The 27,386-nt window shown below is 40.7% G+C and overlaps 1 protein-coding gene across 2 annotated transcripts in view; it reads right to left on the reverse strand.

Annotated features, from left to right (window-relative positions):
- Nucleotides 1-1,547: 1,547 nt before the first annotated feature.
- ANXA4 (annexin A4) overlaps nt 1,548-27,386 on the reverse strand; it is a 79,043-nt gene continuing 53,204 nt past the window's right edge. For both annotated transcript variants that reach the window (XM_049856709.1, XM_049856708.1), the window contains exons 6-13: nt 26,346-26,436; nt 24,623-24,702; nt 21,996-22,052; nt 17,958-18,051; nt 9,795-9,890; nt 9,156-9,214; nt 7,678-7,800; nt 1,548-2,762 (exon numbers count right to left, since the gene is read on the reverse strand). In XM_049856709.1, the coding sequence (XP_049712666.1) occupies nt 2,703-2,762; nt 7,678-7,800; nt 9,156-9,214; nt 9,795-9,890; nt 17,958-18,051; nt 21,996-22,052; nt 24,623-24,702; nt 26,346-26,436 (660 nt within the window). In that variant the 3' untranslated portion in view covers nt 1,548-2,702. The remainder of the gene's footprint in view (nt 2,763-7,677; nt 7,801-9,155; nt 9,215-9,794; nt 9,891-17,957; nt 18,052-21,995; nt 22,053-24,622; nt 24,703-26,345; nt 26,437-27,386) is intronic.

The following is a 27,386-nucleotide window of genomic DNA, read 5'->3' on the forward strand; positions in this document are numbered from 1 at the left end:
GATCCTGTCCAAGAGGCCTGGGTGGTTGGGCAAACAGACCTCAGCGCAGAGAAGCTAAAAGTATCACCGAATTCCTAAAGGCTGGAAAAGGATAAGTGACCAACTAGAAGAGAACTACATTTGCGCCGCCAAAGGAACTGCAAGTGAGTGGTTCTCCAGTGATGGGATTGACCAAGGAACCCATGAGAGTGCCCACAGAACCAGGTTTAAAGTCTGCCAAGGTGACAGACCCTCCACCGCCACAGTAATGGCAGTCAGGTAAGAACTTTCCTGCTTGTCTTTACTCTCCTCCCTCCCCTGCTGCACCCCTGAGAGGGAGGCTAGCAGGGGAAGGAGGTACGGGAGGAAGCCTAGGTGGCTAAAGAAAATAAGCTGTGTTCCTTTGCCCAAAAGCCAGGTTCCTGCTGGCAGTAGGACAGGGCTGAATGAGGGAAAAAACCTCAACTATACATTAAGTTTGAAATTTTGACTAGACGTATTATGGAAATGGCACTGGATAGTAGAACTTTTAAAACCTAAGAGTAACCAGAAAAGTCATGACTCTGCCTGAATTTTCATTTAGGGACAGGAGAACTAGGCCCACTGAATACATGTAAATGGCAGGAGAGAAAAAGAAAGTTGCTTCATAATTATATCCCGTAAGTCATGCTTGTTCAAGATAGGTAACAAACAGGGTGGCTTTATCCTTCCTTCTACAAAGCTGTCAGTAAAAAATGCAATCTCTTTAAAAATTCTGCCTAAATCATATATAGTTTTAAAGGTAAAATTTCTACCAAAAAATGCATAATGCTTCCCAAGGGAAATAAAGCTGATTTGGAGATGCCACATTCTTCTGGGTAGGTATCTACACGGCAGAGCCATTTCCTGTAATTAACTGGAACGACTAAGTATTCCCATTAATAGCTTTCACCAATAGCTCAAGCACTCATAATAGGCAAGTAGCACCAAATTAAAAAGCAAATCCTAATACGGTATTTTATCCTTCAAAATACAATAGAATCATACCAACCCCATGCGTGTCAGAGTATAACTGTGCTCCATAGGGTTTTCAATGGCTGCTTTTTCTGAAGTAGATCACCAAGCCTTTCTTCCAAGGTGCCTCTGGGCTCAAACCTCCAACCTATAGACTAGCGATGAGTTCGTTAACTGTACCACCCACGGACTTCTCAAAATCAGTAGGAATTACATAATAAATGAAGAAGGCAAATATCTAATATAAACGTTCCACTTAGAAGAACAGAAAGCATTCCTCGTTTCCAGGGAATAAGTTAAATATTTTATATCATTTGAGTAGTGTTTGGCGTATGTAAACATTAGTTTATAGCAGTGGATGCACATAAGACTAAAATACGTTATTTCTTCTCATATTGTCATTCCTAATAAAATCCAAAAAACCCAAACCCATCGCCATCAAGTTGATTTTCCAACTCATAGTGACCCTACTGAAAGTGAGTAATACAAGCCCTTCAAAAATACCTCCTTTCAGGGTCCAGGATGAAAAGAACTCAGAAGTGGAAAAGTCAATCAGAAAAAGAATATACTTCATTTTAAAACATCACCTTTTATTAAAATCATTTTTCCATGTTGTATACAACTTTTCAATTAAATCCAAATATACCTGCAGAATGATTCTAGAGTTGAGAGGCACAGTGCAATAGCAAATTACTACAAATCATTGAAATAGAAAAAGACTTTAAAAGTTATTTTTAGCACAAAAAGTTTCTTTTAAGTGAAACTGAATTCAAAGCATTATACCATTACCAGAATACATAGTTTTACAATTTTTTTCCATTGGTCTTCAAACTGGATTAAGGCAGTAACCATAATATTGTGGAATGTTCAACATTCATGTCTGGTAAACAGACATATACAACTACATTTAGAATTTGTTCAGACAAGTTGGTGATTTTGGTATATATCAACCTGGACAGAGTAAGTGATCTTAACATAAGATGTGATGGGAGAAGTCTCCCATGCCAAACTTTGTAACAGTCAACTAATGCTATGGACGAAACCTAAACAAAGGATATTTGTGGATGATTTAAATCTATGTCTATGTAAAACAGCAAACTAGACGGGTATTCTTACTGCTCTCAATTTCAAATCAATAAGTTACTAAACCAAAAACCACACCCAGTGCCGTCGAGTCGAGTCCGGCTCATAGCAACCCTATAGAACAGAGCAGAACTGCCCCATAGAGTTTCCAAGGAGCTCCTGGCGGATTTGAACTGCCAACCCTTTGGTTAGCAGCCACAGCACTTAACCACTATGCCACCAGGGTTTCCCAAGAAGTTACTAGCACACAAAAAATAGGATTAGGGCAGAAAAGTGATTTTAGAAAAGTTTTCTAGTCCTCTAATAGTTTTTCACCAAACAAAACCTGAAATAATTCAATATATTCCAATTTCTCTGAACCATAACCAAGGAAGAAATTTGTTAAAAGCATGGAGTACATGTTTATTTCTAATTTTAAATTTCCTTTCAGGTTTTATAAGCTTTGAAATGCAAGTGCAGCTTTAAAGCATCAAAATGACTAATTATAGATGAATAATAATATAGACAGTCTAGATCCTAGGAGGCAACTGTAGGCGTTTTAATTGGAAATAAGCATTCTGAGATAATGCTAATAGCAGTGTAGAAAAATGAAGTTACAAAAAAATTTGAAAGCTTTAGGGATCCTCCCATCCTTCATGGGTTTTATTTTAATCATCTCCTCCACAGAGAACTAGCAGCACCTTCCTGTAGTCTCCAGATGTGTCACCCTGGGGGCAAGGGAAGCAAAATTACAGTCAGATAAATGAGTCTTAAAGTGGAATATGCAGCTTCAAGTCACCTAAGTTAATTTTTTCAAGCTTCTCTGGATTCTTCTCAGTTTTTTTTTTTTTTAAATAACGTTTGTTATTTTTTATTAAAAAAGCAATACTAGTTCAACATAGAAAATAAAGATATAAAAGAACAGAAAAATCACCCATAATTCCACCATCTAGAGATAACTAGGCAATCCTGGTGGCACAGTGGTTAAGCGCTCAGCTGCTGAGAGGTTGGCAGTTCAAACTCACCAGCAGCTCCTAGTGAGAAAGATATAGCAGTCTGTTTCGGTAAAGATTTATGGCCCTGGAAAACCTGTGGGGCAGTTCTTCTCTGTCCCGTAGGGTCGCTATGAGTTGAAATTGACTCGACAGCAAGGGTTATTTTTTTTTTAGAATTTACTATTCTTAACATTTTGGTGTGTGCATATACTTCCAGTCTTTGTTCTATGCGTATAGACACCTATGTGATAATGGGACTGTAGTATTCTGTATTCTACATGTGAGTTGTACAATTAACTTTACACAAAGAATCTGGTCTTTATTCCCAGTTGGTAACTTACAAACCTTTGGAATTTCCCCAGTGATTGGAGTCTTTGTTATTCATGGAGGAGCTCCAGGTCACAGGAGGTTATGCTAATGAGGGAGTCAGGTTGGGTGGGGAGATGGCCATGCCAGAAAGACTCACTCTCTGTTACCACCCTGACACCAAGGAGGAAAGATGACTAGTGACTGAGTTAAATCATATGGGGAATGATTCAGTCAATCGTTTGTTTTCTGAAACCCTAATAAAAACTCTGAAACAGCAGTCAAGAAATTAAACGACTCATTCCATTGGGCAAATCTGCTACAAAAGACCTTTTTAAAGTGTTAAAAAGCAAAGGTGTCACCTTGAAGACTAAGGTGCACCTGACCCAAGCCATGGTGTTTTCAATTGCTTCATATGCATGTAAAAGGTGAACAATGAATAAAGAAGACCAAAGAAGAATTGATGCTTTTGAATTATGGTGTTGGTGAAGAATATTGAATATACAATGGACTGCCAAAAGAACAAACAAATCTGTCTTGGAAGAAGTACAGCCAGAATGCTCCTTAGAAGCAAGGATGGTGAGACTATCTATGTCTCACATCCTTTGGACATGTTATCAGAAGGGATCAGTCCCTGGAGAAGGACATCATGCTTGGTAAAGTAGAGGGTTAGCGAAAAAGAGGAAGACCCTCAACAAGATGGATCGACACAGTGGCTGCAAAAATGGGCTCAAGCATAAAAATGATTGTGAGGATGGCGCAGGACCGGACAGTGTTTCGTTCTGTTGTACACAGGGTTGCTATGAGTCAGAACTAACTCCATGGCACCTAACAACAACAATAAAAATTCTGGACACTGAAGCTCAAGTGAGCTTTCTGGTTGGTGAAAGACAACGATGCACAAGAGAGTAATGCCTCTTTGGGACACAAAAGCTTTGATTGACTTAAGATACAACCTAATCTTGTAGATTGATTTCTTCCTCATTAACGTAACTGCCTCTAATCCTACCTCATTGACATCATAGAGGTAGGATTTACAACACATAGAAAGATCACATCAGATGACAAAATGGGGGACAATCATACCATACTGGGAATCATGGACTAGCCAAGTTGACACATATTTTGGGGGGACACAATTCAATCTATGACAGCATCCTTTATAATAAAACTGTATTCGTAAGTATAGAGCTTTCCTGAGTTCTGTGAGTCATTCTAGCAAATTACAGTACCCAAGAGGGTAATGGGAACACCTGAATTTATAGCCAGCAGATCAGAAATAAAGGTATCCTGGGAACCCCCAAACTTGTAACTGGTATCTGAAGTCTTAGGCATCCTGGGAAGTCTGCCCTACTGTACCCCTTAACTCGTGAGATCTGACCTAGCTCTGGGTAGTTGGGGTCAGAAGAAGTGCTGCTTTCCCAGCTGGTATTAGAGAGGACATTTAGAGTTTATGTTAGAAAGACACACAGACAATGTACTGCTTTTTTTACCTAACAACATAGCCTTAATATTTCCCTATTTTACTAAATATTCTTTTACAACATCATTCTTTAGTGGTTAAAAAATATTCCATTGTACATAGGTAAAATGATTTATTTGATCCACCCCCAACATTGTTGGATATTTATGTTGGTTCCAATTTTTCACTATTATAAACCCTGCTGCTATTAATCATATTAACATTCAGTTCCTGTGCATATTCTTGATGATTCATTTGGAATGAATTTTTTCTAAGATGGGAATTAGTGGATTGATGATTCACGTATTTTCTTAAGCCTTTTGATACAGGTTGCCAGGTAGCCTTCCAGAAAAGTTTTGTAATTTCTATAAAGAAATTGTTATGGTCTAATAAATCAGTTTTGTAAATACTTCACTGGCACTAGAAAAGATGGACTCTCTGCCTATAGGGTTCAAAATTTAATATCCTTATCTATTGAAGTCAATCTTAATATATTCTTGTTTATACTTTGCATCATTGATCTGCCAAAGAATAAGAAGAATGTGTGAAAGTCTTTCATTAGCATAGTATTTCCATCAATGTCTTCTTCTGGATCTTCAAATTTTTATTTATTTATTTGAATACAATACTGTCTGGCACCTAAAGTTTCATAAAAATTAATCTTTGTTGTGAATTGTTGCCTTTACTAATATAAAGTGCTCTACTTCCTCCTATTTAATGCTTTTTCTCCACTAATTGTATAATCTCTGCTTTGTTTTTTGTATTTGTTGAATTTTCCTTTGCCTGGTCTTTTTCCTTATGCTTCTTAGATGTCACTGTATTTTAGGTGTTTCTCATAAATAGCATGAAGTTGGATTTTATATTTTTACCTAACCTGAAAGCTTATTTATTTGTATTACTATAACATGTTTTTGGTCATTTGTCATTATATAATTTTGTCCTATGATTTACATATTTATGCATCTATTCTGCTTCTTTTGCCAGTTACTGTTAAATGTGCCATGTATTCTTTATTTTTGTTTTTTCAGTGGTGTGTGTGTGTGTTTCCAAAACATTTATAAATGTTGAAAATGTTTATAGTGATGTTTTCCCAAACCAATCAATGTATTTGTATCCCATCATTTTAGTGTCTGTGTAGTAGTCCAGTGTATGGATTTTTCCATAATTTATTTCAGTTATCCCCTATTGGTTAATGTAAATATATAATTATATAAGATGTAATTATACATCATAGTATATACTGTACATATGGTATATATGAAGTAATACATAAATACAAATAATATAAAGTAAATCATATAAGTAATGCTATGATGAAAATATAAGAGCTAGTGTAGTTTTATTACTTTCCCTAAAGAAATTCCTAGATATATAAATAAAAAACCAAAACCCAGTGCCAGTATATAAATAGCTATGTGAAACATACAGTTTTTGTCCTCAAACACTTATTGCCAAATTACCGCCCCCCCCGAAAGGTACAACCAGTTTACAGTTCCTCCATAAAAAATGATAAGTTTTCCCAAACTTTTTCCAGTGCTGGTTATGATCTCTTTAAACTCTGCCAAAGTATTGGATGAAAAATGATAATTTGTTTTTATTTGAAATTCTTTGGCTATTACTGAGGTGGAACATTATCTATATATTTATTGGTCATTTGTGTTTTAACTTTTGCAAAATGCAAGTTTAATATCCTTTGGCCAGTTTTCTCTTTGGGTGTTTCTTTTTTTCTTAATAATTTGCAAAAGCTCTTGATACAAGAATATTAAGGCTATTAATCCAATTATATATATTACAAATACATTTTCCCATAACTGCATTTATGGTCAACCTTGAATCTTACAAATTGTTTTATTTAGCTATATTTCAGCCCTGCAAAATGAAGTTTCCTTATAGGCTGTACAGAAATGGAATAAGTTCCTGAATGTCTTGTAGACATAGTAACAAAATTTCTGGCTAATAGTTATACCTTTCCAAGCCAGGTGTAGTATTCGGAAAAATTATTTTATACATCGAATCCTTACTTGAAGTTTGTTGTGCAGACAACTCCAGCTTCTAGGGAAATTGGACTAGGCCTCATGTTCATGAGGACTTTCTGGCTTCCTCAAGAAGCAAAAGCCCAGGAATGAGGGGTTTTGAAGGATATAACTTACTTCTCGCCACTCACATGCCATATTAGGACTCCAAGAAATATGGTGCCAGCTTGGTGGTTGTTGGGAAACCCTGGTGGTGTAGTGGTTAAGTGCTACAGCTGCTAACCAAGAGGTCGGCAGTTCGAATCCACCAGGTACTCCTTGGAAACTCTTTCGGGCATTTCTACTCTGTCCTATAGGGTCGCTATGAGTTGGAATCGACTCGACAGCAGTGGGTTTGGTTTGTTTTTTTTTGGTGGTTGTTAGGTGCCCTTGAGTCGCTTCCGACTCATAGATACCCTACGTACAACAGAATGAAACACTACCAGGTAAAGAACAGCAATCCAGGATAACTACAACACTTTCCCATATTCCCAGCCAACTGGGCTGGCCCTGAATAAGGTTGTGGAAGACTGATTCAGTTGTCTATCTTTCACTGGAATCAGGTAGATAAGGAAATTGTGCTCTCAAAAGGATTCATTAAAATGGAACCTTTCTCTGTTGGTGGTCAACAGGTCAACATGAAATAATTACTGTATTTAGAAGGCAAACATTTCCAGCTTCTACTTGTAAAGATTTAAACATCTGTATGAAAGGAGAAAGACTAGAAATATCTGAATTAGAATAACATCTTTGAAGGGAATGATATACGCCAAGAAGGAAGGGACAAGTCGTCTCTAAATGCCTAGGTGAGAGCCCTGTCCTTTCATCAGTGCTTCCCCTGGGCCAAGGCAAGGCTTCCATGACCTACCTTGATGAAGGAGTACAGAGACTGTCCATAGAGCCTCTTGAAGTTGGCCCGGATGTCCAGCATATCAATCTCTGCTCGAGAAACCATGACTCTGATGAGGGTGTCATCATCGGTGCCCAAGCCCTAAGGAAAAAAACAAGATCCCCACATATCAAAGCCTGCCTGGTTTTCACATGGTGCTTTTCTTTAATCTGTCAAGACAAGACTATGTGTGACTCTCCTGACAATGTCCTTTGTCTGCTCTGCAACCTTGGAGGCCTGTGGAACATGGTATTCGAGGCTCTCCACAACTTACCTTTCTAACATTCTATGTTGTGACCAGAGGAGACTGCTCTCTGTCATTCTAGAAACACAGTCTGTGCTGTCCAGCCTGCCTGCCTTGCCCAGTGATTCCCAGTGATGCCTCCCCCTGGAATGTCATCCTTCTCTCCCCAAATTTATCATCCCTTCCCTTCCCACCATGTAAAATTCTCCAATGTAAAAATGTCTTTAAGGTCCTGCTCAAATATACCAACCTCTTTTTTTTTGTTTAATAATATCGTTTTTGGTGAAAGTTTACAAAGCAAGATAGGTTCCCATTTGGCAATTTCTACATAAATTGTTCAATGATATTAGCTGCATTTTTCACAATGTGTCAACATTCTCTTTAATTGTGTTCTGGTTGTTTGGTTTTCAAATATACCAACCTCTTAATATATCTTTTCTGATCCTCCCCATAAAAAACACAAATACTGGAGGAAAAAAAAAAAAAGCCATCTCCACTGTGTTCCTATAATACTTGGATCTCCAATTATAGCCTTACATTCTATTTGTTACTATTGGTGTTCTGCACACACCTGCCTTCCCTATAAGGCTAGAAGTTCTTTGAGGTCAGGGACTACATTTTCCTCTTTCCCACACATCCCGTTGGAGCCCTAGTATTCCAGTGGTTAAGAGCTGTGGCTGCTGACCAGAAGGTTGGCAGTTCAAATCTACCAGCCATTCCTCGGAAACCCTATGGGGCAGTTCCACTCTGTCCTATAGGGTTGCTATGAGTCGGAATTGACTCGATGGCAGCAGGTTTGGGTTTTTTTCGTCTGTCTCCCATGGTTCCCAGCACAGACTACAATGCTTGGTTAGGAGTATGGACTCTGGAGCTAGGCTACCAGGGTTTGAATCCCTGCTCTATTACTTCCTCTCTGAGGACCTTGGACAAATCATATAGCCCTCTATGCCTCAGTTTCTTCATCCGTAAAATGAGAGATAATAATACCTGCCCCGTAAGGCTGCTGTGGGCATAAAATTAATCTATACATATACAACATTGAGAACAGTGACCTGCATACTGTAAGTACTCAGTGAATATCACCTAGTGTTATCACTGCAGGCATTCAGTGAGTATTTGATGAATTAAAGAACTCAGGTTGAAGTTGGAGGACAGAGTGGATGGACACAAGAGAGGCCACAGCCATGCAGATGCTAAACATACGGCCATTTACCTTCATAGATTTATAAAGCCTTTCAGCAAAATATGCGGGTTTGTTCCTCATGCACTTGACTGTCAAGAGAAAAAGAGAAAAGATTACAGATAAAACTTAAGAGAAAAGGGAAGTGGTGGTTGTTGCCTTTGCTTCTGTAAGGCATCTAGTATCTCTTGATTACTTTGCTGGAGATATTTTCACCAGTGTTTCATGAACACAGGCTACGCTGAAGGCACAGATGGAAAGTCCCTTCAATTTATCCTGAAGTTCCTGGAGAAGTAATTAATAGTGGCAGAGAAATCAAGCAAAGGGAAGCATACAGCTTCAAAATGATGATTACTTTCTTTACCATATGAGATAGTTCCTAGTTTTAACCATTTACAGACTTGCAAGATGGAGCTATTATAGGATTATCTTTCTTATACACTGAAACATAAAGGCACATTGAATAAAAACGTATAAAGCCAAGTAGTACCATAGCAATCAGGTTATATATACGATTTCTTGTTTAAAATTCTGGAGTACATCATGAGTGATTTAAACAATTTTCCTCCCTGAAAAAAAAAAAAAATCCACCTCTCCATGACAACAAACTGATAACAACAAAGAAAGTCTCTAGACATTTGTTTCTACGCTCCCCGCCCCCAGCCAGCTCACCTATAGCCAGCAAAGCTTCTTCAAAGCTACCAGATGTTTCAGATTTAATACTCTCTTCAATATTCTTCTGTGATATCCGTTTGTATTCATCGAACACTATGAACGATAACAAAATGGCATTATAAACAACAAGGAAGTACAGAGGAAGCTGACATTTACGGGGAGGGTGAGCATCTTTTAACTAGACTACACTATTTATTCACTGGCATATTTTAAGAGGAAATTAATTAGGCATGTGGGTGGGAATCCAAAAGGGCTATGGAGCAGTGAAAGAAGGAACACTGATCTTATGGATCTTGGAGGACATCAAGCAAGTCCCTTCCTTTATCTGAGACCTTGTTTTCCACACATAAAATGGAGATGATCTCTGGAGAGATTTGCTTTCTTTTTCTCATCGTTTCGTTAATAAGCAGAATGTGAGTTTTTGTAATCCTGGCCTTGGCCATCACCTGTATGTTCATCTTCCTTTGGACTCATCAAAATGAGAGCAATAACCCCTCCAAAAACTGACTCACACTTGACAACACCTGGTTGCATCTTTTAATAGACTTTATTTATTTTTTTTTTTGCTTCCTTGTCAAGTATTTTTGAATGTGACGAATATGTTTTCCTTTCTTGCTGCCTCCTTTTGGAGCCTTTTTGGAGTGTATATCTTGTTTTGTTTTGCCATTTTTGGAGTGCTGTCTTCATTCTCCATCAATGGGATTCTCACAGGGCTGTCAGTCAAGGGACACCCCACCCCCCAACATACACCATAACCTCTATCAAACAAGTGGGTAGCTCATGCGGTCAGGACCAGTTACACTTTCCCTCCTAGGAAGTTTTTAACTGAGCAGACCATGGAGATGGTCAAAAGCACTGAGTCATCCTATGACAGTGTCCAAGGTGTTTCTTTAACCTCAGTGAACATGAGAATAGTCTGGGAAACCTGTTAACATTCCTGGGTCCTACTCCCAGAGATTCTGATTCAGCTAGTCTGAAGTAGGGGTTCAGGGATCAGCATTTTAAATAAGAAGACCAGACTTTGGAAAACTTTGCCTTGGGAAAAAAAAACCCCAAAGGACCATGGTCTCGAGGAACACCTAGGTCAATTGGCATAATGGTTTATAAAGAAAATGTTCTTTATCCTATATTCTACTTTGGTGAGTGCATCTGGGGTCTTAAAAACTTGTGAGTGGCCATCTAAGATACTCCACTGGTCTTACCCCTTTGGGAGCAAGGGAGAATGAAGAAAACTAAAGACACAAGGGAAAGATTAGTCCAAAGGACTAATGGACCACAACTACCACAGCCTCCACCAGACCGAGTCCAGCATAACTAGATGGTACCCAGTTACCACCACTGACTGCTCTGACAGGGATCACAATAGAGGGTCCTGGAGAGGGCTAGAGATACATGTAGAAAAAAAGTCTAACTCACAAAAAAGGACCAGACTTACTGGCCTGACAGAGACTGGAGAAACCCCGAGAATATGGCCCCTGGACACCCTTTTAGCTCAGTAATAAAGTCACTCCTGAGGTTCACCCTTCAGCCAAAGATTAGACAGGCCCATAAAACAAAACAAAAGGAGCACACCAGCCCAGGGGGCAAGGACTAGAAGGCAGGAGGTGACAGGAAAGCTGGGGATAGGGAACCAAAGGTCAAGAAGGGAGAGTGTTGACATGTCATGGGGTTGGGAACCAATGTCACAAAATAATATGTGTACTAATGGTTTAATGAGAAGCTAATTTATTCTGTAAACCTTCATCTAAAGTACGATCATTAAAAAAAAAAAGAAAACCCATGAGTCCTTCCCACTAAGATCCTCACAACTACCTTGCTTTCTGTTCTTCCCGCAGTTGTTCAGTTATCCCTTCAATACTATGTTGTTAGGTGCCATCCAGTTGCTTCCGACTGATAGCAACCCTGTGTACAACAAAACAAAACATTGCTCGGTCCTGTGCTTTCCTCACAATCGTTGTTATGCTTGAGACCACTGTTGCAGCCACTGTGTCAATCCACCTCGTTGAGGGTCTTCCTCTTTTTCGCTGACCCTCTACCTTACTAAGCATGATGTCCTTCTCCAGGGACTGATTCCTCCTGATAATATGTTCAAAATATGTGAGGTGAAGTCTCACCATCCTCGCTTCCAAGGAGCACTCTGGCTATACTTCTTCCAAGACAGATTTGTTCATTCTTCTGGCACTCCACGGTATATTCAATATTCTTTGCCAACACCATAATTCAAAGGCATCAATTCTTCTTTGGTCTTCCTTATCCATTGTCCAGCTTTCACGTGCATATGAGGCAAGAGAAAACACCCTGGCTTGGGTCAGGTGCACCTTAGTCCTCAAAGTGACATCTTTGCTTTTGAACACTTAAAAGAAGTCTTTTGCAGCAGATTTGCCCAATGCAATATGTTGTTTGATTTCTTGACTGCTGCTTCCATGGGCGTTGATTGTGGATCCAGGTAAAATGAAATCCTTGACAACTTCAATATTTTCTCCATTAATCATGATGTTGCTTATTGTTCCAGCTGTGAGGATTTTTCTTTTCTTTATGTTGAGGTGTAATCCATCCTGAAGGCTGTAGTCTTTGATCTTCATCAGTAAGTGCTTCAAGCCCTCTTCACTTTCAGCAAGCAAGGTTGTGTCATCTGCATATTGCAGGTGGTTAAGGAGTCTTCCCCCAATCCTGTTGCCACGATCTTCCTCAGACACTCCAGCTTCTTGGATTATTTGCTCATAGTATTTCCATTTCAACACCCTCACCAGTATTTTCCATTCTATATTATTTCTTTTCTTTTTTATTTTATTGTGCTTTAGGTAGAAGCTTACAGCTCAAGTTAATTTCTTGTTCAAAAATTTATACACATATTGTTTTGTGACATTGGCTGCAATCCCCACAATGTGACAGCTCGCTCTCCCTTTCCTCCCCGGGTTCCCTGTGCATTTCCTCTTTCCTTACTTAGTTGGAGTTCATGTGTGCTGCTTAGAATCAAACAGTGTGTGTTGCTTGAAATCAAAGAACCCGAACCCACACGTTTTGTAAGACTCAGTTTTCTCCTCTGTAAAATTGGGGAAAATAATGACTACTCCTTGAGATATTGCAAGAAGCAATGCTTATAATACGGTTAGCATTGCACCTGAAAGATAGGAAAGTACTAACCAAAACCTTAGCTATTGTGGGCCTTCATTATTATTTTTGATTGGAAGGAAAACTATGGAGTTTTCTTTATCCAAATAGTTACTAAAAGATTTGCTTCCAGTGACTTACAAATATTTTATAACTGCCCAACTGCTGACTTTCTCCCAGAAATGAAAATTGTTACAAATGCATTTGCACCCAGTTGGCTTCTGAGAATCTGCAGTTCTACGAAAATGCCACCAGAGGGAGATTTGTAAGGCAAGGGAAGGCACTGGAATAAGGAGCTGAGAGTCAGAAGTGGGTGCATCGGACGGAAAAAATAAAAAAAAATCAAACTTGTCACAGTTGAGTCGATTGTGACTCACAGTAACCCTGCAGGACAGAGTAGAACTAACCCACAGTGTTTCCAAGGCTATAAGTCTTTACAGAAGCAGACTGCCACATCTCTCTCCCGCTGAGCAGCTGGTGGGTTTGAACTGCCAACTTTTTGGTTGGCAGCCAAGTGCTTAACCACTGTGCCACCAAAACCCATTGCTGTCGAGTTGATTCGGACTCATAGCAACCCTGCAGGACAGAGTAGGACTGCCCTATACGGTTTCCAAGAAGCAGCTGGTGGATTTGAACTGCCAGCCTTTTGGTTAGCAGCCAAACCCTTAACCACTGTACCACCAGGGCTCCACTGTGCCAACAGGGACCCTCATTTGACGGTAGGCCATGATATTTATTAACAGGAGTAATCGCCTATTTCTTGTCAGTATGGAGTATCTGAAATAACTTCAACTTCAAAATGTGTTATACTTTTCAATCACTTTGTTTGCAGTTTAGCAAATTTACTCCTCTCAAGTTCCCCACAAGCTTTGTAAACTCTATGTGTATGACTGTAAGGCCCTGCTGTGTTTATAAAATTATGATGTAGCATAAACACCTAAATAGCTTAAATAAGAAATGAAATATCTTATTAAACCCTTATTGTTGTTTACAAGAAGGAAATCTGACAACAAATATTCTGCAATTGTATAGTATCTTTCCCCCAAAGAAACTAAAAGCTCATTACAAAGATTAGAATTATCAGAAGCAATTTAGAAACATCACATGTAGGAAATAAAATGTGAAACTACTCAGTATTCATCATACATAGCATATCCCCTAAGAAATCACTTCTATTAGTGTTATAGTTTGATTGTTACTGTTGTTAGGTGCCGTCAAGTCGGCTCATAGTGACTCTATATACAACAGAATGAAACATTGCCTAGTCCTGCGCCATCCTCACAATCGTTGCTATGATTGAGCCTATCCTTGGAGCCACTCTGTCAATCCAGCTTGGATGTTAATCAAGAATAAATGTCAACCAACAGTTCTATTTTATTGCTTGCTGGTGTACTGAATCTTTTCTTACATAACTGAATTAGAATGAAGGTCTTGGGGTTACTTTAGAGAAAGGACTATGAAGGTTGGTTTTCTAGAATCAAGAATGCCAAACTTCTATGAATACATTGTATATTTGCTAGTTATTCATAATTAGTGTTCAGAAATTGGCCCTCATGCACATCGTTGCGTTCACACATTTCCAAGGTAAGACATCTAAGACGATTCAGTACAATCGGCTTTCTATACCGAGTGAAGGGGAAAGTTGTTAGGTGCTGTTGAGTAGGTTCCGACTCATAGCAACCCTATATGCAACAGAACAAAACACTGCCTGGTCCTGCAACACCCCCACAATTGTTGCTATGCTTGAGCCCATTCTTGTAGCCACTGTGTCAGTCCATCTCGTTGAAGGTCTTCCTCTTTTTCGATCACCCTCTACCAAGCATGATGTCTTTCTCCAGGGACTGATCTCTCCTGACAACATGTCCAAAGCATGTGAGACACAGTCTCGTTATCCTTGCTTCCAAGGAGCATTCTGGTTGTACTTCTTCCGAGACAGATTTGTTTGTTCTTTTGGCAGTCCATGGTATATTCAATATTCTTCGCCAACACCACTGTTCAAAGGTGTCAATTCTTCTTTGGTCTTCCTCGTTCATTGTCCAGCCTTGGCATGCGTATAAGGCGACTGAAAACACCATGGCTTGGGTCCTTGGAGCCACTCTGTCAATCCAGCTTGGATGTTAATCAAGAATAAATGTCAACCAACAGTTCTATTTTATTGCTTGCTGGTGTACTGAATCTTTTCTTACATAACTGAATTAGAAGTAAAGGTGCACCTTAGTCTTCAAGGTGGCATCTTTACTTTCTAAAACTTCAAAGAGATCTCTTGCAGCAGATTTGCCCAATGCAGTGTGTCTTTTGATTTCCTGACTGCTGCTTCCACGGGTGTTGGTTGTGGATCCAAGAAAAATAAAATCCTTGACAACCTCAATTTTTTCTCCATTCATCATGATGCTGCTTATTGGTCCAGTTGTGAGGATTTTTGTTTTATGTTAAAAAAAAAAAAAAAAAATTTTTTTTTTTTTTATGTTGAGATGTAATCCACACTGAAGGCTGTGGTCTTTGATCTTCATCAATAAGTGCTCCAAGTCCTCTTCACTTTCAGCAAGCAAGGCTGTGTCATCTGCATATTGCAGGTGGTTAATGAGTCTTCCTCCAATTCTGATGCCCCGTTCTTCATATAGTTCAGCTCCTCGAATAATTTACTCAGTATACAGATTGAATAGTTATGGTGAAAGGATACAACCATGATGCACACCTTTCCTGACTTTAAACCATGCAGTATCCCCTTGTTCTGCCTCTTGATCCACGTGTTCCAGAACTCCCATTCTCTGCAATGTTATCCATAATTTGTTATGATCCACACAGTCAAATGCCTTAGCATAGTCAATAAAACACAGGTAAACATCTTTCTGGTATTCTCTGCTTTCAGCCGGGATCCACCTGACATCAGCAATGATATCCCTGGTTCTGTGTCCTCTTCTGAAACCAGCTTGAATTTCTGGCAGTTCCCTGTTGATACACTGCTGCAGCCGCTTTTGAATGATTATCAGCAAAATTTTGCTTGTGTGTGATATTAATGATATTGTCTAATAACTTCCACCTTCAGTTGGATCACCTTTCTTGGGAATAGGCATAAATATGGGTCTCTTCCAGTCGGTCAGCCAGGTAGCTGTCTTCCAAATTTCTTGGCATAGACAAGTGAACACTTCCAACGCTGCATCTGTTTGTTGAAACATCTCAACTGGTATTCTGTCAATTTCTGCAGCCTTGTTTTTCACCAATGCCTTCAGTACAGCTTGGACTTCTTCCTTCGGTACCATCAGTTCCTGATCATATATTACCTCCTGAAATGGTTGAACATCAACCAATTCTTTTTGGTATAGTGACTCTATGTATTCCCCTTCCATCTTCTTTTGATGGTTCCTGCATCATTTAATATTTTCCCCATAGAATCCTTCAGTATTGCAACTTGAGGCTTGAATTTTTTCCTCAGTTCTTTCAGCTTGAGAAATGCTGAGCATGTTCTTCCCCTTTGGTTTTCTATCTCCAGGTCTTTGCACACGTCATCATAATACTTTGTCTTCTCGAGCTGCCCTTTGAAATCTTCTGTTCAGCTCTTTTACTTCATCATTTTTTCCTTTTGCTTTAGCTACTCGACGTTCAAGAACAAGTTTCAGAGCCTCTTCTGACATCCATTTAGGTCTTTTCTTCCTATCCTGTATTTTTAATGACCTCTTGCCTTCTTCACGTATAATGTCCTTGATGTCGTTCCACAACTCGTCTGGTCTTCAGTCATTAGTGTTCAACGTGTCACATCTATTCTTTGGATGGTCTCTAAATTCAGTTGGAATATACTCAAGGTCGCATTTTGGCTCTCGTGGACTTGTTCTAATTTTCTTCAGTTTCAACTTGAACTTGCATATGAGTAATTGATGGTCTGATCCGCAGTCTGCCCCTGGCCTTGTTCTGACTGATGATGTTGAGTTTTTCATCTCTTTCCACAGATGTAGTTGATTTGATTCCTGTGTATCCCATTTGGTGAGGTCCACGTGTATAGCTGCTGTTTATGTTGGTGAAAAAAGGTATTTGCAATGAAGAACTCACTGGTCTTGCAAAATTCAATCATGCGATCTCCGGCATTGTTTCTATTACCAAGGCCATATTTTCCAACTACTGATCATTTCTTCTTTGTCTCCAACTTTCACATTCCAGTCACCAGTAATTATCAGTGGATCCTGACTGCATGTTTGATCAATTTCAGACTACAGAAGTTGGTAAAAATCTTCAATCTCTTCATCTTTGACCTTAGTGGTTAGTGTGTAAATTTGAATAATTGTCATATTAACTGGTATTCCTTGTAGGCATATGGCTATTATTCTATCACTGATAGAGCTGTACTTCTGCATTGATCATGAAATGTTCTTTTTGACGATGAATGCAACGTCATTCCTCTTCAACTTGTCATTCCCAGCATAGTAGACCATGTAATTGTCCAATTCAAAATGACCAATACCAATCCATTTCAGGTCACTAATGTCTGGGATATCGATCTTTATGGGTTCCATTTCATTTTTGACAATTTCCAATTTTCCTAGATTCATACTTCATACATTCCAGGTTCCCATTATTAATGGATGTTTGCAGCTGTCATGCCACATCAGCAAATGAAGGTCCCGAAAGCTTGACTCCATCCACATCATTAAGGTGACTCTACTTTGAGGAGGCAGCTCTCCCCCAGTTGTATTTGGAGTGCTTTCCAACCTGAGGGGCTCATCTTGTGGCACTAAATCAGACAATGTTCCGCTGCTATTCATAAGGTTTTCACTGGCTAATGCTTTTCAGAAGTAGACCACTGGGTCTTTCTTTCTAGTCTTAGTCTGGGAAAAAAAAAAAAAATGACTCAGCTGAAATCTGCCCACCATGGGTGACCCTGCTGGCATTTGAACACTGGTGACATAGCTTCCAGCATCACAGCAACGCACAAGCCCCCACAGTAAGACAAACTGACAGAAACATAGGGGGGAAGGGGAAAGGGTTATCAATTAATTCGTGCAACACGGTTTCCACTATCTTTCAAGCAGGTTCTTTGGGAAGAGGCAAGTGCCTTACCATGCAACAGATGATTTCGATTCCGGGAACAGAGAACAGTTAAAAATTTCACCTCATCTGTACCCCATTTCTTTTCTCCAGCCTCGTACAGTGCCTAAAGCGAAACAAAGCACAAGGTTAAAACACCACGGAGGATGTGCCAAGACATAGGGAGGTATTCCAGAATGTCAAAGAGCTAAGTTGGCTTAGTTTTGTTTTGTTGGTGATGGGGTAGAAGTAGTATTGGTAATGAGTGGAAATGACTCAGGATTTTCCCTTAGGCACAAGACTATAAAAAGGGTCAGGGCAAACACCAGCAGCTCTCTACATGCAGACTACATGGTTCTATCTCAAGAGCTAAAAGGAATACTCTAGACTTGGACTGTCCCATGCAGCAGCCACCAACCACATGTGGCTATTTAAATTTTAATTAAATTTAATTTAATGTGGGTAAAGAACCAACTTTCAGTCAGTCACAGAATGACACTTTTGTAAAACACCATTAAAAATGTCCTTGAATAGAGCAATTTTTTTAATAATGGGTAGAAATATCTTTTACGTTAATTTGGTTTTTTTAATAACTAGTAAGCTTGGACATTTTTTAGGTGCCACTTCAAATTTTTTCTTTTCTGAGTTGCCTGTTAATGTTCATTGTCCTTTAAAAAAAGGGGGGGGAGGTATTCTTATTCTTCTTTATTTATAAAACCTCTTTATATATTATTTTTATACATAAGGTGAAACTTTTTCCATTTTATCATTTGACCTTTACTTTTGCTTAAACAATTTGTATATTTTTATATGTACCAAACTAGCAGTCATTTTCCTGTGTGGTTCCTGCCTTTTGTGTCATGCAGCCAAAGTCCTTTCCCAACCCAACATTTAAGTAAATATTTAACTATACATTATTATAGTACATTTATGACTTCATTTATTTACATTTAAATTTTCAGTCTATTTGGAATTCATTATGATGCGAGCTAAAACAACTAGGGATCTAACTTAATTCTTTCCCAAATGGTTAGCCAATTGTCCCAACTCCACTAAGTAATCTGTCCTCCCCCCTCCACCCAACTGATGGTTTGAAATGCTACCTGTATATTCTCACATACACTTGATTATGCCCCTATGCTTTCTAGTCATTCCATTGATTGCTCTCTGTTCTTGTACCAGGACCACATGCTTTAAATTATTTCACCTTTATTATACATCTAAATATAAAATTAGAGCAAGTTTGTCCATATCTTTCTTGTCATGATTCTAATCTCCAGGGTCTTTCCTCTACATTCTTCCTCCTTTTCCATCCGTCCTTCTGAATTCTGGAGATGGTTCAACATTGCTTTGTACAACAATGATTCCATTTTCTGCAATGTCATTTTGGATCATTCCTGCTTCTAAATGACCTCAAAATTTTGTTTTTCTTTGTTTCATTTAAGGACATTTGTCCCCAACTCATCTAGCTCTTTTTTTAATTTCTGCTAGACCGTTTTCATTTCTCATTGCCATCTTTCTTAGCACTTAATTAAAACCAGTTTTCCTATTATTCAGGGTCTACAGATATTTGAATCTGTTTGTGTTCCCTACAGTGTGGCTACGTTTGCCCCCTTTATGCCAGTTTTTTCACAGCATTTTGAATTGAGGATTTGTTGATTTTCGTCCCTAAATGATGAGCAGTCTATCCAGACCTCAGTTTTTCTCAGAACAAGTAAGTGGATTCTTCCTGGGATCTCCTCGCTTTTCATTTCGATGAATTTCAAGCAGGAGCCCTTGCTGCTGGTTCAATCCCAAAGGGCAACCTGTTCTTTCCTGCATGATCCATAGTGGTTCATACTGAACGGGACCAACCCTTCCCTATGTTTATATAGTGGCTGAGAATACATGGTCTAGATCCATATTGTTTGGGTTCAAATTCAAGTTCTGCCATTTATTACCTGTGTTCTCTGAGTAGTTTTTTCCTATTTGCATGAATGAAGCCACTGTGCCTGCTTCTAGCTAGGCGTGCTCAGCCACCTTCTGGGGATAGAACAGAACTGCCCCACAGGGTTTCTAAGGCTGTAATCTTTATGGAGCAGACTGCCACACCTTTCTCCCATAGAAATTCTGTACACTTCCTGTTATTTTAGTGCAAGTGTCATCCCAAGAATAGACAAAATTGGACTTGTTAGATAATAGCCTATATTGTAAAATCTCTACCTTTTATAAAAAATTACTCCCTAATTCCCCCTGGCCTGATTAGACCTTTCATTTCAAACTCATTCACTTTCCTAGATCAAAACCTAGCCATAATACCCAAACACTGGAAGTACTACCCCTGATGCTGATGCAAGCTAAGGAGTAAAGAAAGACAGGATTTTCCCACCAGCCTACCCTGGAGGACCTTAAATCTTGGATGGAGTTCTGAAATTTTTTGCCTCTTGGGTTAGACTTGGAAGATCCAGAAAAACCCTATTCTGAGCTTTACTGTCCAGCTTCCCCAGCTGAAACTTGTTTGGAAGCACCTTCTCACCTGGTTACTTCCCAAGGAAAACTTGTTCCTTAACTTCAAAAAAAAACCCACGTAGCCATCAAGTCAATTCTGACTCACTTTGACACTATAGGATGGAGTAGGTCTGCTCCACAGGGCTTCCAAGGAGTGGCTGGTGGATTCGAACTGCCGACCTTTTGGTTAGCAGCTGAGCTCTTAACCACTGCGCCTCCAGGGCTCCTTTGCTCCTTAAAGAGCCCCAAGATACTTGTTGGTTGATTGGATGATTTTTAAAAATCAGACAGACCTGGATTCAAAGATCTCAGTTCTTCCAGCTATGAAATCTTGGGCAAGTTATTTAAATCTGTCCATCAGTTTCCTAATCTATAAAACAGGAGTAATAATTTCTACTTCACAGATTTATTATAAGGAATAAATGAGATGATCTCTGTAAAACAGTAACACATTGCCTGGCATGTAGTAAACCCATGCCCCCACCCCCCCCCCCCACAAAAAAATGAGAGTGGATATGTTTCAGAGATAAGTTCCTCACCAACTCTTCATTTAATCTGAGATTCACCTGGGCTTCAGAGGTTCTTTCCAGCATGCCCAATAATGCTCTTCTTGAGGCAGCTAAAATTTACATAAACATCTGAGAGCTCCAATATTTTCAATACCTTCTCCTGCCACAGCCTTTCAGATTGAAGGCAACTTCCTGTCTCTCCTGTATGGGATGGGACTCCCTGAGTTCTCAGAGCTCTTACCACACACATACCCGTCTACCTTCTAATGAAAGCAACAGGTTCTTCCCTGCATAATCCATAATATGCTTCATACTTCACATACTGAATGGGACCAACCCTTCCCCATGTTTGTATGTTGGTTAAGAATACAGTGTCTAGATCCAAATTGCTCAGGTTCAAATCCCAGTTCTGCCATTTATTATTACTGAGCAAGGGACTTCACTTCTCTGAGCCTCTATAAAGTGGGGATAGTAACATCTACCTCACAGGGTTATTGCAAGGATTCAATGACATAATTCACATAAAGAGCTCAGAACAGTGTTTGGTGCCTCGTAAGCAGCCACCTCTTTTTAGCTATTATTATTAGTGTTACCTGGCTATAGCTGATTAGGCCAGGGACTGGTGCCAGGGCAAACCATCAATGGGCTGCGTATCAAAAAAGCAAACATCTGTTGGGATTTGATATTAATTTTACCCAACCATGCCAAGATGTCTTACATAGGTCCAACCAGATGTTCTCTTTGGGGAAGTAAAAATACAAGGAGAACAGGCAAAGGAAGGTCCCAACACCTCCAAGTGGTTCTGAAGAAACTCCGTGGTTCAGACACACCATGGGGCAGACACACCACAGTCCCAATGCTGAGAAACCTGGAACCCAGCAGTGCTTTTATAGCTCATGAGGTGATGTCCAGTGCCACTGTTCCACCCCAGGAATCTCTGCAAGAAACCTCGATCATAAAGATCACCTGTAGGAATTTTTTTTCCATAACATATTCCAGTCTGATCAATGCACACTGAAATATAAGAGGGCAAAAGAGAAGAAAAGTGGAGGAAAGAAGTTAGAGTTCTACCAACCTGGGCATCTTGTCTCACGAGATTATCATCCAGATAATTTCCTTCATCCCTGCCACCCTGAGGACGAGAAAAACAAACCAAGGAGAATGAGGGTGTATCCAGGAAGATTTGGGGGCACTGCTGAGAGAGAATGTCTGGGCACCCAAGGACATAGTAATCAGGCAGAATGCCCCAAAGGGCTGGGCTTCAGACTTCGGGAGGCAGGAAAGATGTCCTATGAATGTGCCTGCACTAATACCGTGGCTCTGACCTGTACCTAGGGAACATCACTCACCAGAGGGCCAGGCATGTGCTTCCTAACAGCTGCAAGGCTGTCTGCCAGCAGGAGGGGAAGGAAAAGGAATGCTGCCTACTGACGGCTCCTCCTCAACTATCCTTCTCCCACCCCACTCCTGACTCATGCCTTCTTCACTGTCAAATCTACACTGACCAACTTCTACCACAAGGGGGCTGAGAACAAAGGAAACGGTTGCCGTCCAGTGGATTCCAGCTCATAGCGACCCTGTAGGACATAGCAGAACTGCCTCATAGGGTTTCCAAGGCTGTAAATCTTTACAGAAGCAGACAGCTACATCTTTCGCCTGCAAGAGCGGCTGGTGGGTTCGGACCACCAACCTTTCGGTTAGCAGCCAAGCACTTCACCACTGTGCCACCAGGGCTCCACTGACAACAGGAAGGTCATGAGAATCTGGGGTCGACAGTGGGGCTTGAGGAGCACATGAAAATACCCCTATTCCTTCCTAACACCAGCTCACAGTAGAACAGGGCTGGAGCCTCAGAGGAATGCTAGTGAGTAACAAAAGGGGCTACTCTTCTCTGGTTTGTCAGACTGTTTACTGCTGTGCATGGCTCAGCAGGGTGGTAAGTATGGAGGGAAAAGTAAACACAGGCAGGAAATAAGAACAGGCAGGAATTACTGAGTAGAACCAAAAACGAAACCCAGCGCCGTCGAGTCAATTCCGACTCATAGCGACCCTATAGGACAGGGTAGAACTGCCCCATAGGGTTTCCAAGAAGCGCCTGGCAGATTTGAACTGCTGACCCTTTGGTTAGCAGCCACAGCACTTAACCACTACGCCACCAGGGTTTCCTTACTGAGTAGAAAGGAGACAAAAGCAAGAAAGGAGTTGGAGATGATTACCATGGTTGTACTTCAGGTGTTGGAAAGACAGAACAATATTAACAGAAACAGACAAGTCAGAAGAAGAGCTGGTTTGGGGGGAAAATGAGTTCAGGTTTAGGACTGATTTGAGGTGATGGTGTTAACAGCTATAAAGCCCTAGGGAACATCTAAAAACCATTGAGAAACGAGAGTCTGCCACTCAGCAGGGTGGTCAAGGAAAAAGATAAAATTGGGAAGCCATGTGAACTATCTCAAGTAACCACCTTCCCTTTTCTGGTACCTCTGTTCCCACCCTAGCCCGTTCCTGCTGATTTCCTACCTGGTCTCCCAGCCTCTGGTTTTGACCCACTCCAATTCACCCTACAGGTCATTAAATTAGTCTTCTGAAAATGCAGTTCCAGTCACATCACTGTACTGCTCCAAGACTTTCAGTGGCTCCCTGTTGTTGTCGTGTGCCGTCTAGTTGATTTCAACTCACAGCGACCCTATAGGACAGAGTAGAACTGCCTCGTAGGGTTTTCTAGGCTGAAATCTTTACAAGAGCAGATCACTAGGTCTTTTCTCCTGTGGAAAGGCTGGTGACAAAAGGGGCTACTTTTGACCTTTTGGTTAGCAGCCAAATGCTTAACTATTACCCCACCAGAGCTCCTTCAGTGGGTCCCTAAAAAGCCAAAACCAAACCCACTGCCGTGAAATCGATGCCGACTCACAGCGACCCTTATAGGACTGGGCAGAACTGCCCCAAGGAGCACCTGGTAGATTCAAGCTAGGGACCTTTCAGTTAACAGCTATAGCACTTAACCACTATGCCACCAGGGTTTCCTTGAATCCCAATTCATTCTTCTACCTTACTCCTAGAGTTACCTAGCCTGCCTGTATCAATTGTTCCCTGAACACACCACCCTGTGTTTTCTGTCTCCTGCTTTGCTTTCCTGTTCATCCTGCCTGGAAAGCAGTCACCCACATCTCCTGAAATCCTAGCGACCCTCCAAGTCCTCAATGAACCAGCATCTGTAGCAACCCTCCAAGGCCTCTGTGAACAGCATCTCTGCCATAAAGCCTTTCCTTGTTTCTTCAACCAAAATCTCTCCGTGAGCCTTCCTTTTACCATGTGGCTCTCCTTTGGTGCTTATTGTTTTCATGCCTTTGTTATAGCAATTATGTACTGATATATTCCCTTAGGACAACATAAACTCTTAAAGCACAGCACCCACCTCTTTATCTTCTCCATAACTCTCAATGCACCAGGTGAGGGGGCACATACCATGTATTAAGTATTTGTAAATATTTCTTGAATTCAATTTGAACAAATGGGCATACATAACTGGCCAGAGTTTCTGAGGGAGCAATGTGAGAAAAGAACAATAGGCTCAAGAATAAGTCCCTGGGGAATGTTCACATTTGGGGCTGAAGGGATGAGAAAGGCTGCAAAGGGGATGGAGAGTGGGCATCTCAATAACCCCTCCCTCTCCCTCAGAAACAGCCAACAGAGGACACGACTCACGGCTGACAGAGACACAAGCACTCGCTGGAACATGAATGACGTGTCAGAGCAAATGTCATCCTCAAGGCTCCGTCCATATTCTAAAGCAAGAGAGAATAATTAGCTACATCAAATAAAGAGTCCTGCCCCACGCTCGTGCCACGCCTTTAGGGTGCCCTGACCTCTCCAAGGTCAGCCTGTTCGCTGAAGTAGCTCATCACGAGCTTTTTAACTCCATACACACACAGCCAGTTACTAGTTGTCATCAAGTCAGCTCCGACTCATGGCGACCCCATGTGTGTCAGAGAAGAACGGTGCTGCACAGGGTTTTCAACGGGTGTACTCGAACCACCAACCTTTCAGTTAGCAGCTGAGCGCATTAACTGTACCACCCAGGAACTCCATACACAGTTTTTCAAAAATTAAACTCTGGCAAATGGTCAAATTAATCTTATCATTATAGGGGAAACAAGACGCTGCTATTCCTTAGAATGGGTATCCAGAAGGCTGGGTTACTCCCGCAGTGGTACTCTTCTCTCTGTAGTTCTGACTGGTCTGTTCTGAGGGGTCTGTCCTGGGCATGGCTTCCGGGGACGCAGAGAACAGCAGCTGCTGAGCAGCTGCCAGTGGGTCACAGGTGCAAAGGCAACCAGGGTGGAGTTTCTAAACCATGTTTGTGCTCTCGAGCACAAATCTGAGTGTGTGCCTTCTCCGCCAGAGGTTCTGAGAGCTCAAGCCCTTCACAGCCTTCAGGAGAGAAAACCGGAATTCAGCAGATGTGAGGGTATGGTGCTAAGGCATACACCAAACTCCTAAGGTTTAGAATCTCCTGTTCAGGAGACTTGCCAAAAATTTTTTACTGCTTTTTCCTTCTACAAAAGCAGCAATGTTAACTATAGAAAACTCGGGGCGGGGGGAGGGGACTACTACAACCTAATCATCCAGAGATAGTCATTGATAACATTTTGGTGACTGTCCTTTGATTTTTCTTCATGTACACATATTATTTTCTTAAAGAATGGGATCATAACATACTATTTTATGATTTGCTTTTTCACTTATTTGAGCACCCTGCACATTGTAATGTGATTTAGTAATATTCTTCAATACGAGTTGTAATGTCTACATAATAGTTTATTGTGTGGGTATACCTTGTTTAGCCAATCTGCTACTACTGGACATTTTTAGCTAATGTAAACAACACTGAATAAACACTGGGATAAAAACCTTTGCGCATGTTTTTATTGTATTCTTAGGGGAAGAAGGTATGCATATTTCAAAGGCTCTCAAACATATTGTCCTCTGGAGATTTTTAAGGGGGGAGTAAATGGCTATTGAATTGAGATGGCTAGAGGTACACAGTCCAGTCTGAAGGTAAGGAATTAGGCCAGACAGCCCTTCCCAGCCATTCTTTGGAGTGCTAAGATTTGCTGGTGCCAACACTTTTAAGCAAGCACCTTTTATTATTATTATTATTATTATAAAGATCAACTTTCCAATGTTCAGGGTAATTAAACACTGTACTAGGTAGTCTAAGCAGAGTGGCGTTTTCCCCTGAGAAGTCTCAAGAAACAGACAGTAATTTGCCTAGACAGGTATCTGCCTTGAAGCAAGGGCTGGAACCGAGGCCCCTTCATGGTCAATATTTCCCTAGAAGTCTAATTGGTGGATGACCACCCACTGGTAGTCCCTAGTCCTCAAATCTCAGGGGCACCTCTGGCAGGGCCACAATGATGTTACATACGCTGCTTGTAGAGCTCGTTGATGCGCCGGATCTCCTCAGTGGACCGGGAGGCCAGGATCTCAATCAGGCAGCCCTCGTCTGTGCCGGCTCCCTAAACGCGAAACACAGAGGAGAGAGCCTTATGAGCGAGTTTACAGAGTTGCGCCCCAGACACCGAAGGAACACAACGATGCATCTGCAGAAAATAAAGACAGCCCGCTGGGTTCTAGCAAGTGGGATTTGCTAACTTTTATGGCCCCACCTCAAATGCAATGTGTTTATCAAAATCATTATCAGTAATAAGCATTTATAGACTGTTTACTATGTGTGGGTTATTGTGCCATGTTAGGCACAGTTTCTGCTCTCTCTGGGTTTAACCTTTCCTTGACCTCCCCTGTTCGCTTCCTCTGAAAGGCAAAATCTTCCGGCAAAGGCTTTGTTACCTGTTTGCTTTTCCAGAGCCCAGCCTAGAACCTCCTACAAGGGTGAGTATTTACTGATGTGGTTGAGGAAGGGAATTGTACTTGGATTTCTTACTTGGTCATTAAAAATCAGCAGACCTTGGGCTAGGGCACAATGGGCTGGTCATCTAAGGAGGCTAAGAATCTTTTTTTGCCAGTTCTAAGCCTACAGCGGAAACTGTGGTGGTGCTGTGGTTAAGACCTATGGCTGTTAACCAAAAGGTCGGCAGTTCAAATCCACCAGGTGCTCCTTGGAAACCCTTCGGGACAGTTCTATTCTATCCTATAAGGAATCGACTCAATGACAATGGGTTTTGTTTTGTTTTGTTTTAAGCCTTCAGCAGACCTGGGGGCCCCCAAGATGTCAGTCATAAAATCCCATATCTCAAAATTAGCTAATATGACAAGAGACTTTTTGGAACTGCACCAAAAGCAAGCTCTAATAACTCCTTACTGAAACGCAGGAGAGAGCAAACGATTTCACAGCTTTTTAGAAATTGACTTGTTAAATTACAATCGCCACAGCGTAATGTAGTGTTTCCAAACTGTCATAAATGAAGGAAAGTCTTTCTCCTATAGCTTATCCTTGCGCCTCTGAGAA

The sequence above is a fragment of the Elephas maximus genome, chromosome 17 (genome assembly GCF_024166365.1).
Source record: "Elephas maximus indicus isolate mEleMax1 chromosome 17, mEleMax1 primary haplotype, whole genome shotgun sequence".
In the NCBI taxonomy this organism is placed as follows: domain Eukaryota; kingdom Metazoa; phylum Chordata; class Mammalia; order Proboscidea; family Elephantidae; genus Elephas; species Elephas maximus.